General features: G+C 36.1%; 2 protein-coding genes across 2 annotated transcripts; both read right to left on the bottom strand.

The window, feature by feature from the left end:
* On the bottom strand, window positions 1-3391 carry hoxc12a (homeobox C12a). The gene is made up of 2 exons (XM_084429020.1): window positions 2779-3391; window positions 1-2041 (listed from the first exon to the last, which is right to left on the bottom strand). The coding sequence occupies exons 1-2, from the start codon at window positions 3362-3364 to the stop codon at window positions 1803-1805; spliced, it is 825 nt and encodes a 274-aa protein (XP_084285146.1). The 5' UTR covers window positions 3365-3391; the 3' UTR covers window positions 1-1802.
* Window positions 3392-10931: 7540 nt separating this feature from the next.
* On the bottom strand, window positions 10932-13974 carry hoxc13a (homeobox C13a). Its single transcript, XM_084428712.1, has 2 exons — window positions 13305-13974; window positions 10932-11396 (listed from the first exon to the last, which is right to left on the bottom strand). The coding sequence occupies exons 1-2, from the start codon at window positions 13966-13968 to the stop codon at window positions 11140-11142; spliced, it is 921 nt and encodes a 306-aa protein (XP_084284838.1). The 5' UTR covers window positions 13969-13974; the 3' UTR covers window positions 10932-11139.
* Window positions 13975-14388: the final 414 nt, after the last annotated feature.

Raw genomic sequence — 14388 nt, forward strand, 5'->3', positions numbered from 1 at the left:
ACATTTTAATCGCAAGGTACAAAGGAATGCGACAGTGGAGCATTCACAAAATTACACAGAACAACACAGAAAAATTATACATCGGAGACAATTTCACAAAACATTTCAAAGAGGGGGAAATGTGACGATATTTTTATATAGTTGTTGATGTCATTCATATAATTGTATTTTCTATAGATTCACAAAAATAGGGTTTAAAGCAAATGACAGTCGCCAATCTGTCAGACCAATAACAACAACAACAAAACAAAACAAAACGTAGCACCGACTTGTGACAAATTCCTTTATAATATAATAATAATAATACTTAATAATAATAATAATAATAATAATATAATACTTAATAATAATAATAATAATACTTACAAACGAATAAACTACTTTAGATTATACAAACTTTTAACCAGTTACGTGTCCATTTTAAAACGTTATTTTCATTTTAAGGTGTTTTAAAATAATACATGCGCCTTTTGACAAAAAAATAGCCGGAAACATTTGCTTTTTTACCTTCTAACTACAGTCATTATCATCATGCAGCAAATATTAACTATTTCACTGGCATATAATCCATGATCTGAGTAAATAATGTTTCTAATAACACAATGGTTCCCGCTAATTAGCAAAGCGGGCTCGTGAATATTGGGATATAAATCTGATCTCTTCTGTTCTGTATGATTGCTAGTTTCATTACAGTTATAAATTGATGAATCTTTTTTGTTTTAATTTACCATTGCACGTCTTAATATTACTTAACCATGCATTTCTCTCCCAGAAGCATTGTTGTTGTGAATTAATTAAGTAGACCTAAGCGAATATGTCCAAATAAGGCAGATCAAGGGACGAGCTATCGTTAATGGGAAATGTATGCTGGTATAATGCAAATATAATGGAGACGAGTTTCACTAGGTAGGCTATATCAAGAATACATATTTTATTAGCAGGAAGTCGCATTTATGCGGCTTAGCTGCAGGCCTACTAATTTACACTTTGGCCAATATCTAGTTGTTGAAGTATGTAATCTGCTCACATTTGTCAGAATGACATTTCACAGGCTAGATCAAAGTCTATTCATAAAAGCTGTTCTGTAATTGCAGTTTGGTTCTCAAGGGCCCAAGATATGAGTTGGGTCACTAACTTTGTGCCCGTGACCGTGAACGTGCCATAGAACACGTGGCGATGACTGCGGAACGGAGATAAGACGTTGATGGCTTAACGCGTCTTATTGTTGAGGGGTTTGAAAGGCTCTTTCTTAGCGATAACTGGCAAAATAAAAAAACATAGTTGGGAGATTACGAACAGTTAAGGATTGTAGTTGAGACAACATATGGAGTTTCAGTCATTTTTTTAAGCTTAGAACACTGATCATGGCACGAGTGTGTTATCATTTTAAAAGATCTTTTAACACTCCGACAATAAATATTTAGCGATCATTTCAATATCATTAAGACTGATAAGAAAACATTTTACTGTCCAAAATTCTATCTCACAGCTTATATTTGTCTGAATTTCTAACTAGCAGTTAATTACTCAAAGTAACTAAAGTGAGAGATGACTTAGCTTTTTACTTTCAAAACTTAGACTAAAACATTACCATGTACATGCCCACAATTGCTGGGCACAAACCCTCTTAAATAAACACTATACCACATAGTATAAGCAGACTTTTGGAGCTATCATTTGGTCGCGTACCCATAAATGCGTCATAGGGCAAGACTTTCAGAGTAAAATGGGCCAATGGCAGATTCCCATTGACTAAATACTGCTGTTGGACTAGCATTGAGCAATGTATATTGTGTGCCTCCTTAGAAGAAGGACAGCGCCTGCTCCCTTAGTAACAGTCTCTTTTTCTTCATCCGCCGATTTTGGAACCAAATTTTAACCTGTTGGTCGCTGAGATTGAGCCTGTCAGACAGCTCCCTGCGTCGCTGCCGGGTGATGAACTCGTTCAGCATGAACTCTCCTTCAAGCTCGGCCAGCTGCAGTTTGGAATAGGGCTTTCGCTTCTTGCGGGTCCGGGTGTGCATCGGGTACCACGGGGCACCTAGAGGGGCATAGCACGGGTTCATGAGAGAGCTTCAAAACATCTTAGGCCAGCACATCAAAAACATCAAGCCACGTAAAATACAAATTTCTGGTGCATTTTATTTTGTGAGGCTGTTAATATGACAATTAGGCATGATTCAATGACAATCTGAAGTGTGATGCAGGCTGTCGATATGACGAATGTATCTGTTTACACAAAAAGAATGTCTTAGAACGTTTTACTGTTCTAGTTAAATGTACATTAACGCGGTAATTGTCCTTTTTGCGAGAACCCTACTTATTTAGCGGTTTCAAGGCATATTAAATGCACGGCAACTGATATTAATTCAGTTTACGAGTCATTAAAACAAACAGAGCAATTGCCATTGTACAAATCTGCTCTTCTTACTAAAATAACGTGAAAGCTTTAGCAAAACCTACATATATCAACAATAACTATGCTTTTTAGACAGCGCCAAACATTGGCAACGGGATTGTTGAATTTTATGATGTTGTGTTTACTGGTTGTATAAATGACTGAGCGCTTAAACTGGTGAACGTGGAGCATTTTAGGGCAACCCCTAGTGGCCTTGAACAACCACGCAAGATCCATGTAGGAAAATCATAACAGTTGCCAGTGAATGCCTAAATAAACCGTCATGCAAGATAAAGAAATAAATAAAAAGCTGGAGCAAAACATTTGTACTATGTGCTTCTGTTGCCTTTTTCAGTTGTGATTAAAAGCGAGGGACAAACCTCCTCCACTGGCGATATTGCTTGCGTGGTTTCCTTGCGATATCAGGGTTTGTGGATCGCCTGCTGAAGTCTTTCCTCCTTCGTTTAGCACTGAAGAACTGGAGTCGGACTCCAACGACTGACAGGATGGCGGGTCTTGGGTCAGATGTTCGGTGCCATAATCATACTTTGAGAAGGTGCCACTGTTGCCCATCCCATTGTGCATCCCGTGATCAGACGATACTGATGTATCTCTCGCTCGCTCCTCTCGTTTGAGATTGTTGCTCTCTGAACACGGCTCTCTGGTGTTGCTGGAATTGCCATAATAACATTTGCTTTCCTCCAGTCGGGTTATTTCACAAGATCGATTAAAAGAGGGGTTAATGGATACGGGACTGCTAAAGTAAGACTGAGGATATCCATTGCACGACTCCGATGGATTCCACGGGAGAGAGCAAACATTGTCCCTTCTAGGGTACGAGAGAGACGGTAGCCCCGCCAGCTGTCCCCCTGAGGCTCTAAAATTCGGGAAGTAAAACCTGTCTCCAGTGTGGATGTTTACCAAAGGTCCCACAAACCCAGGATTAAGAAGATTATGCTCGCCCATTTCCGCGGGCCAGACCAACAGCTTCTAGTTTATTGCAATCTGACATTTAACGTAGTTAAACCTGGAGGTGCACCTGATTGGTCATCTCCACGTCACGTGCCGGAGCTTACTCGAACGCTAGAAGGTACCACCCACTTGGTCCATTTCAGACAAAACAAAACATTAACTTCTGTATAACGGGTTTTATATGCTTTTTTAAAATACTATAAAATATCTTATTAAAAATGTAAAATCTTGTTTTTCTTTTCCCCTAGCTCAAAGGTTCTTAACTGATCATCTTTCACTTTCCTGTTTAGAAATATATAGAAGTGTCCCTAGCCTCGTTTAATCTTTATTACATGGAATAAATAAATAAATAAAACACCTTTTCCCCACAAAGAAAAAGCTCCTTTCCCCCTTAAAGCAGAGGGTGATTTTCGCCATTGTTTTCAAACAAATTACGGTTGAATATAAAGATGTGATGTTCATCTTTTACAGGCTTGTTTTAAAGAAATACTGATGCTCAGTGCTGAACTCCACTCATATTTACTGTAGTGGGGTCAGCAGGTTGAAACCATTGGCTCCGTAAAAGAAGATGATATTCTATAAGATTTTTTTAAAAGACCGTAGCCTATTGAGATAATATGCTCTAGTACACCTCACATGAACAACTTTAACAGATACATCCTATAAATACTCGCAGTCAAACTCATGCAGAGTTGTTACACATCTCGCAATTCTTTTATTTGAATTTTACAAGCTGGCAGAGGGCATTAAAATGATTCTGCCGCTCCAAATACACCACACTGGATCACATTAATTGATTTTTGATTGTAAATATATAAAATACAAGCAAATTTTCCTCATATCAAATGCAACGCCGTGTCATTGTCACGTGTATTATTTGAGAACATAATGAAGCGAAAATAAAGATTAAGATGAGAAAAAGACAATAATAACAGTATGGCTACGCATTAAACCCTCTGTCTCACATTGGTGTGTTTAGGTAACGTAAAGTTGATATAAGTGCAAATTCAGTGTTTGTCCAATCTTTCAAGCCTTTTGTTTGTTGTTGTATTTTATTTTCCAAGTTAATAATTATAAATAAATACACTGGGATTTTCAGTCTAATTGTATTTAGTGTCAAAAACACTGTTTTTGAATTATATCCCTTTTTATCTCTGCTTTGGAAGTGGAATGCAAATAACCAAGTTAAAGGTTGTCAGATGTGGACACAGCTGTCATATTTACAATATTTAAAAACTATGTAATACATATATTTTTATATATGTATATATATAATATTCGGATTGATATATACCGTCATAACCTTTTTAACCATTTTTTTTGTTTACGCGTTTGCTTAGCCTCTCGCGCACATGCTCATGCTGACATATATTTATGAAGAAGCAAATTATATTTGCCTTCGTTCATTTTAAATCATTTGTATTTTCCTTGTTTATTGCACGAGTCTTTGAGAAACGGTAACGTTGCGTCTGCTGTCAATCTAAAGCTTGTGTCAGTGTATCTGTGTGGGGGGGTGTTTGTAATTATGATTAGTGCAACTTGTGTATTTATTCATTTATTTTTGTTTAGTCTACTCTCAAATAGCGACAAAGGCAAAATAACCACAAACAACTTCATTGATGGCGATGAGTAGGCTATCAGGCTATAAATGCAAAGGAAATCCGGTGTTCAGCTCATTACAAATATAACAGAGATCCAAAACAACCAAAAGACTACAAATGTTGTCCTCTAAATTGCCCAAAGATTATTACATCCAAATTTGAGATACACATGTGCATGTTTTACGGCTAGACTATACTCCATACCAGATTCATGTAGGCTATAATTAACATGCTATGTATGCATATACATTTTAAATGCTATCAGATATTTCTCTAAAATGTCAGGACTTTTTTGTTACTATAAATGTAATCACCAAATATGAAGCTATAGAGACATTTAGTCACTATACTTAGAGAAAACACTCATGCTACTTATTAGATTCACTCGTGTCATTTTCTTAGTTACTTCTAATCAGTTTTTAGTAAAAAAAAAATCATTATTTCCACCCAAGAATAAAACAGAGTACAACAAGTTGTTCAAAGAGTAAATTCTTCTCACACTGGGAATGAATGACATTTCAACAACTTAATGTAGTCAAAAAAATAAAAATAAATAAATAAATAAATATTCGCCTCAACCTGACTGTCTCAAATAATATCGCTTAGACGTCACAGTTAAAAGATTATATTTACTTACCAGAAGGATGGCCAAAGTTGATATCTCCCAAAATCTCTGAAAAATGGCTAAAATAGTTGTTAGTTCAAGGTCAGTGTCTAGTGCACTGTCTGCGCCGCTGTGAGATTGCTGTCTTGGAATCTCTTTCCCGTCCAGACAGGGCCATAGCGTAAACAAAGGCCTTTTTATTGTCTTTGATTTTGGAAGACAGGTTGGCGTAGTGAAAGCCTTGCAGTAAATGTCCTCCGAGGCCAATTTCTCGAGGAAACAACAACGTATACATTAAAATGTAAATTAAATGCAAAATTCCTGTTCTTAAATACTTGTTCTTAAATACTTTACCTCAATTTGGAGAAAGGATGAATGTTTGATGATATAATTCGGTATCCTAATAGACTTTAAAAATCCAATACTAATAATAACGCTAACTACAATAGTAAATTTAAATATTGACCATAACAATAAAAACACAGCTTTACAAAACAACGTAGAGAATTAAAGACGCAACTTCCATAAAAAGTGTGTATGATGATCACACAAACGTAACTAATGCGTTTGCACTATTGCATGTATCTTTTTTTTTTTTAAATAACAGGTAGAATTATTGATTAAATTAAGTAATTATAAATTGAGCTTAAACAAGACAATAGTAGCTAAAGTGATTAAACAGAAATCAGGATGTTCGTTGCAACACTTTACGGCGTTTAAAAATCGCAAATCTGACCTAAGTTTCTGTTTATATAGCCTATTCTATGTATATATATTTATTTATTTATTTATTTATTCTCTATTTATTTATTATTTTGCTTTCATGGACTGTGCAGCTGGTAATATTCTAAGTTTATAAAATAGCCTACAAATAGAAAGAAAAAAAACATGACATATGCAAATCTGGTTCACATTGCAAGAGATGCAATGCATCTTTAATATTATACATATCATATAATATACAGCATATATAAAATAATAAATATATATATATATATATACATGTGGGAATTAAATCAGCCGCACTAAGCAAGACACTAACTTGCTTCCTAATCTACAGTTTTCAAATAAACCTGGCGTTGTGTATTAGAAACATTGTTGGATCTTTGAATAATTGCTTTTGTTCCTCTCGTGTAAGGCGCTATAGGTAAAAACATCTGCTAAATGCATAAATGTAAAGGTTTAATTAACACAACCCATAATCATACAATTCAATGTGTGACCGCTATGCGTAGCAGGCCTTTTCGCAAATACTAGCAAATTCATCAAATATGCACTACAAATATAGCCTACATATTACTAGTTTGTTAGCTACCTTCTTCTTAAATTAAACACACATACTCAGAAAGAGTACGTGTGCCAGACTTTAATGTAAAGACCTATGCAAAGCATGTGTCTTCGTGTTGAGTCTACACTGCTCACTTCCTGATATTTCCACCATACGCCACCAGAGGTTATCAGCCCCCTTTCTGCTCAACCCACTGATCTCTCTCTTCACATTCCAGCTGCTCCGTTTAGAACCGGCGAATAAAAGAAAACCCTACGTGAGCCCATATGTTTTGCTGAACAGGCCTTTTGCACGGAACATTTATAATTTGAGTAACATATCCCTTGAAACCATATAGTTGTGAAAAGAGTTTATTTATATATTTGTTTTTCTCAAATTTGGTATGAGTGCCTGCTTTAAAAATGGGTATGTATGCATTTAAAAAATATATATGTATACGTTATATTTATGTGTTTTTAAATAAATGTGAACAGTGATATAAGACAATGGGCATATAAGTGCAACATCGTTTATTGTTGAGTTTACAATTAATAAAGCAATGCAATGGTGAGAGTAAGAGCAATAATTCTAGATAGATCCATAACATAAATAATCAAATGATCCGATTTCTATATTAGAATAACACCTTTTGTCCTATGCAAAACCTGCAAGTGTTATTGTAATTCTAGAAAAAAATACTAAAAATCTATAATTTTTTTAATAGCAAGAAATAGTGCCCAAAACCAACAGGGTTGAACTAGCCTGCAACTTATGAGAAATACAGTTGTTTGATCGAGTTAATAATTTGTATTCTAACTTTAGAAATCCAACAATATTATAAATTACTTTTCCTTCTTCTTTTTTTTTTTTTTTTTTTTTTTTGCTGAGTGCATAAATTATGAAATAATTACATTCGGCAATAAATTAAAGAAAACAAAATTGTAAAGCGTGCTGTGACGCTCACTTGAGTAGGAAGAAAATATATATTTCGAAAAAGTAATCTTTCCCCCCAATTCCTCATAATAGTTTTGCGTATTTTGAATAGGCCTTGCGCCTAACTAGACAGAAAATGGTAGCTTGATAGAACAAGTGCATCAATAAAAGACCATAAAATAAATTCATATGGTTCTATATTTATAAATTACCTACTCATTTCCATATTTAAAACACCAAGGCAATGCGCATATTCACTACAAATAAATAAACTAGCCGTACCTTTTGACGTGGCCCTGCGGAGGATGCATCTGTCGATATTTGGTAAGAAGTACCCATCATTCCTCGGCGCGCCTATGGATAACACAAGATGACATCTCTGAGCATGTCTTTTGCAGACGTAAATGCACTACCTGCCTTCGTGGTCAATATAACCTACACCTCATGATGAGAGAATACAACCACTGGTGGTTTAAAACTTATACGGGAAAGGGATCGCGGAAGAGAAAAATGGTGTAGTACAAAACGGGGGACTGAAAACGTACACAGTGTACATTTTCACAATGACAAGGATATTGGATAATCAGAGCATTTTCCTTTTTTATGTATTTATGGTATGTCATTAACTCTCGCCGTCTAGACAGAGAAATAACACCTTGTTTGCCTGAAAACAAACCACGGGCAGTGGTGTCCAGCCCCTCTGTTTATTATTCACAAGACTCTGTGATGTCAAGGTCAAAGCGACTGCATAGTCATGGTCAAGGGTAACGCGCGATCACGTGACGTTAAAACACACGGCTTAAGTATCACGCAGTTAACATTATATTTCTCTGTTTTCAAAGTAACCAACTTCAACAAAAAATACTAATTATGCTGATAGTTGACTGATGACAAGAAAGTTTTACCAGTTACAGGGTGTGTGCTTCATACGTGCTTCATACGTTCGTAAGCAATTATTTACCAAATTGCTTATTTTTCTTATAACGCTTCTCATATTTAAATAACTCATATATACATCTACGATATAACTCTGATATACATTTAATAGAATTCCTTATTTCTTAGAATTTTGACAAAAGGGAGCTAGCGACGCCTTGTTAAAAAAAACAAAACAAACTAACTTTAAAAACAGATATTTGTATAAAAAGGTAACACTGTAAAAATGTATATGATCAATACGTTATGACAACATGTTTTTACATTGCTTTACCTCAAAATAAGTTAAGCAATTTTAATTTTGAAGTTATACAAGATTCAACTAATTTTTAAAGTCAATTTAATGTAATTTAGTTGCGACTTAATTTAAGAAATGACTTAAACATCCAAGTTTATTGTACTTAAAAGTTTATGGCAACAAGTTTTGTTTTTACTGTGAATAGGATGTTGAGGCATTTAAATATGCGTTAACTATACACTGCCACCAGCATTACATTTAAATGGCGTGTTATAACAAAAAATATTTAAATGTTCACATTTTACAGTGTTTCAGGCAGCTTATTTTACCAACTATTGAAAAATCAATGTAATATTACTAAAATAATAATGTTATTTTAAAATGAAATTATTTTAAGCAATCAATGAATGTTGTAGCCTACCTCCGACTATACCTTCAGAGCCGAACGGGATAGTCCTCATGAACCAGTACCAAACTGTGAAGAACAAACTTATCTGAATGTTGTCGTGGCATATTCATAGTGACATTTCATTGAGGATTAGCCTTCTTTCACCTTTATTCTTTAACATTAGTAAAACTGTAGTAGCCTACAATTATAGTCCGAGTAAGACATACATCCCAATCTTGCTTAAACTGAATGATATAATACTGAATATAATTATAGCGAAGAATTGCATTATTAGCCCTGTGATAAAGTAAATAAACACTATAACTAAATCGTTACATGTAGGCTAAGTGTGTTGTTTGCTTTATGCATAAGGCATATAGTGGAAGCCGACTGCGCGAGCATTCTGATTCAAATGATATTCAGCACTAACTTTAGAGATTCATGTTTTTAAAATAGAACATGTAAGAGTCAAAAGTTAACTAATCATACTAGACATTTTCCCAATGTTATTATCTTGTCGTGTCACCAACATCTATTAAGGTTGTGCATATTTCTTACGTATATCAAGCAATCCCGAGTCTCGTGTTGATTAATAAAATTCATTTTCGCAACGAAAATACAGGCACTGCGCTTGTTCAACAACCCTCACCCTATACTGACACACAAACATTCAATCTAAGAACTCTCACTAATGAAGAAAGACGGACAGGCAGACATGCATTTGAAGCGGCCATAAATGGGCCATGCACCGTTGTCATTGATAATGCATTGATTAACAACAAATATGTACTCAACAAATTCCATTGTCATTTTTATTTATGAAATATGTCTCAATTCATTACTTTAGGAATTGAACACCACAATACAGTTCACATACTGCACGAAAAGAGATACAGACAAGTTGTGTGAACAGCTCCAATGCTTTACGATACACATTTCTATATAAAAACAAAAAGGCTGTGCATTAATGTTTAATACTAAATGATTTTTAAAAGCTTACAATCATTCCAGTTGCATGGCAGAGTCATATCCTTCACTGCTAATAGGGACACATACAAATGATCTTGAAACATTCCTTTTTTTTTTTTTACCTTTTTTTTTTACAGACCTGTCATACGCAAAATCGAAATTAAATAATAGAAGCATTAAACTGTACAGTTAATATTAGCAGCCATGGTTTACCCTCGGCATTAAAAAGCAATGTATCCCACAGTGAACCATTTAGCTTTTGAAGTCTCGTAGGCTCATTCTAGCAAAATCTTTTGTCATCTCCACGAAATACGTCTATTCGTGACTCAGTTCAATATTTGCTATAGCCTTTTGAGAGTTTATACAAGTCTTGATTCATCCAAAGTGTCCGATTGTTTTTTGTTTTTCTCTCTTCTCGTGCGTGTTGAGCCCCTCGAGTGTTTTCTGCTGGTTGGCTTTGACGGACACATGAAGAGATGCAGAAGGGTCGCGTCTCCTTTCATTTTCAGATGCACGTAAACAATGTGTCTCTTTGATATTTGTGTAATTTTAAATATTTATTATTTATATATGTACATTCATAGAAAAGGACGAAGTTGAAATGTTTTTTTTCTCTCTTTATTTTCACAGTTTTGTATCATATGCCCAAAAAGCCAAAGAGTGAGCGGTTATGGTACTGTGTGCATGTTTTAAATTAAATAAAGTGAAAGAAGACAGGTTAGGCTTGAGGCTGCCCGGATGTTCTTCATTCATGATTTCTGAACAGAGGTAAATATCAGACTTTCTGGACGGAAGGATATAAGATGGCGGGAGAAAAAAGTACGAAACATGCATCAAGTATGCATGTGATTGTTAGTCTTGGATTTACTGACAAACTTTTTCTCCTTCACTCTGCGGTTCTGAAACCAAATAGTAACTTGGCGTTCTGAGAGGTTGGTTGTCGCAGAGATGCGTCGTCTCTTGTCTTTGGTGATAAACTTGCTTGCTGCATACTCCTTTTCCAGTTCCTTCAGTTGTAGCTTGGTGTAGGGAACACGCTTTTTGCGCCCTCGCCGATAACTGCTGACTTCCGGCTGCAACGGAACAACATCTGAAAAACAAAAAGTGAATGGAAGCATTATTATACTAGTGGCACTGGTGAAAGTTTTGCTCAGTTTGACACCATGGGGAAACACTGAGTTATCTATTTAATAAAGTATTTAATTGTCGCGTCAAATGATTTAAATATCTGGGGCCAATGTCATAAATGAACACATAAGCATTTATGTTCCTATTGTGAGTTACTTTATCGAATCAAAAATAATATACAAAAATAATATTAGCTACTAATATATATATATATATATATATATATATATATATATATATATATATATATATATATATATATATATATATATATATATGTAGTATACAGTAGGAAGGATATTTATTAGTCTGCGTCTACATAACGTTATGTAAGTTATGTAGCCCTTTTTCCAGCATTGTTAATAGTTTTTTAACCAACACTGATAAACTGACAACAATAAATCGTTCTCGAGTAAAATTTGGATGGGGTTTGTGGAAAGACCAAATCATCCTCAATTTTAAGTCTTTTCAAAATTGAGGGTTTATGACAGGTGCTTGCCAAACAAATAGGCTACTCCTCAGTTACAATACAATATACTGTTATGTAAAATCACGTGTATTTTTATTATAATGTAACTACACTGACGCTCAGTAACATTCATTTCCCAAAATCACTACCTCACAGTGGCATAGTAAAGGTAAAATAAGGTGAAGGATATTATAGGCTCCTCTGGCAGCTGAAGCACAGACACATTCAGATGTATTCTATGATTTTCTCTGTCATTACTCTGGTACAAAACATTTACACAAGACAGATGCATGTCAACTGCCCTTCTTTCAGAAACGATTGTCTAACGGATCCAAACAGACTTTAACTGTAAAGACCTGGTTTGGACTATGTATAAAAACAGCATGAGCACATGAAGTACTGCATTAAAAAGCCTATTTTGTTATATCCTTTTTTTGTGTGTGGTTATTTTAAAATATATGCTACCTGTGTGTTACTGTGACGACCTCTGGGGGGAGGGGGGGGGGGGGGGATTGCTAAACGGGTCAGGGGCGTGTTGGTGGTGACAAGTATTCACTATAGCCACTATAATGCGACAGTAGCCTATACTGAGTTCTACCTACATAGTATTGGTATTTTGTAATTTTACTCCACAGCTAAAATCAATAACTTGACTACAGAACGCCAGCTGCTCTTAAAAAAAAAAAAAAAAAAAAATATGCTGCTCCATGGAATTCGCTAAATGTCAATAACAGGTTGCGGGGCACCACTCCCGATCGCTGCTGACAAAGATTTATATGCGTGGTACAAATAAGACCTTTTATTATCATATTATTATACGGGAGGAGCAAAGGTAGGCAATATTGCCATACCCAAGTTCCAAATTGCGTGACTTTCCTGCCTTAAGAATCCTGTGACTCAATAATATCTGAGTTAATATATGACTATCCTCTGTAACCAGATACGTCACTCAAACATTGTAGCCTACTATTTTATGTGAGAGGGAGTAAATAAAACATATAGGCTATTCTAAACTCAGTCTTACTTGTGTTTAGGATTTGCTCAAATTCTTGTTCTGGAAAGCCAATTGAGCATTTCCCAACTGTCACGTGTCAAAAATGAATAGAACAAAAAATTGCACATTTGACAGCTTCATGCAGACTTTGTGGGTGCGCAATCGTAATGCATTATTTAGAGGTTTAAGTTCAAATCTCTTATCACCTGATGACTTTTATTCAAGATTATATATCGAAACATTTCATTAAGGTGAATACTCTGCATGTTCAGTTTACAGTTGGAGAAAAAAAAAAAAAGTATAGGCTAGCTATGTTATCATAACACGAAGTCGTATTACCCCTGTTATGCATGTTCTTTGATTTTTTTTTCATTTTTGAACCGTTTCACAAGTGTGGTAAGACATACCTGGAAACGGAGATTTCCAAAGATGAGAAGACTGTGTTTGCTCCTTTGAACAGTACACCTGCCCATCCCAGCCATTCGACAGAGCCCAGTGTTGATAGCCCTCCATGGGGATCAATGCATCGTGACGTGGCTCGGGATGCGCGCTAATACTGGGAACCACCGACATGTCTAAATATCCTGGAACCGCCTGGTACGAGCTGGCAAAACTTGGGTAGAAAGCAAACTCTTTTGCCCTGCTGGAGAGCTCCTCCGTGGGCAAAGCGCTGCTCGTCTCGGCATATTTTTCTGCTGGATGGTATGAACATGGTTTCTGCTGCAAGTTCACATTGTGCGAGTGAGATAATCTGCAACCGTAGTAAGGGTTTCCAAAGGGGTAGCCGTAACTCAGAGAGGCGCTAGATGACGTCTGAGGAGCGGGACACTGTCGCCCTGTTTCTGGGGAAGATATATCCGAATACACGGATCCCTGGTGAGTCGCTATGGTGCCGGAATGCCGCCCCAGCGCGGGGTGTGAAATCAGTTCCCTGCAATGAGTCGCAGGGCAATTCCCGCTCAATCCTTCCATAATTTGGCTTTTATTTTGATTATTTTCATTCGGGCTTTTTTCATACACGTACATCAAGGTGTCCGCCCAGCGTGGATGCAGGACCAGCGAAGTCGTCATATCACGGGCTGCCGATGCTTTTTAAAAGTCGCCTACTCCAAGACTGATACCTCATTTCCAACTACATTTTACGCACGCGCATGCGCACGACTATATCCATGTGTCCAGTTCATTAAAGCGCAGGCACGTGATATGCTAACTAGCCCGAAGAGACTGGATTGTGGGTGGGAAGAATAATCCCTTTAAACAACTACTGGCTCACGTTTCACGCCTGGCTTCTAAGGTTTTCTGTGCCCAGGCATTGGCTAAGAGAGTTGGAGTCAGTCATTCTTAAAGGGGAAGGCTTCAAGCTAAGTGGAACGAAAACAACCTCAACATTTCTGCCGACAAACGTCTGGACACTTAGCAGTATGCAGTAAATATTTCATTATTTAACCTCCTCCAGTATCAACATTCTGAAACGTCGCATATCTGTAACAA

This window comes from Rutilus rutilus (genome assembly GCF_951802725.1).
Source record: "Rutilus rutilus genome assembly, chromosome: 13".
NCBI classification, from domain to species: Eukaryota; Metazoa; Chordata; class Actinopteri; order Cypriniformes; family Leuciscidae; genus Rutilus; species Rutilus rutilus.

Bases quoted from the DNA above. Each gene is read 5' to 3' on its own strand.
- hoxc12a (XM_084429020.1), bottom strand. From the start codon at position 3,364: ATGGGCGAGCATAATCTTCTTAATCCTGGGTTTGTGGGACCTTTGGTA. The intron at 2,042-2,778 runs GTTTGTCCCTCG...ATGCCCCTCTAG, and splicing joins CAATATCGCCAGTGGAGGAG to GTGCCCCGTGGTACCCGATG.
- hoxc13a (XM_084428712.1), bottom strand. From the start codon at position 13,968: ATGACGACTTCGCTGGTCCTGCATCCACGCTGGGCGGACACCTTGATG. The intron at 11,397-13,304 runs GTATGTCTTACC...TTTGTTTTTCAG, and splicing joins TTGGAAATCTCCGTTTCCAG to ATGTTGTTCCGTTGCAGCCG.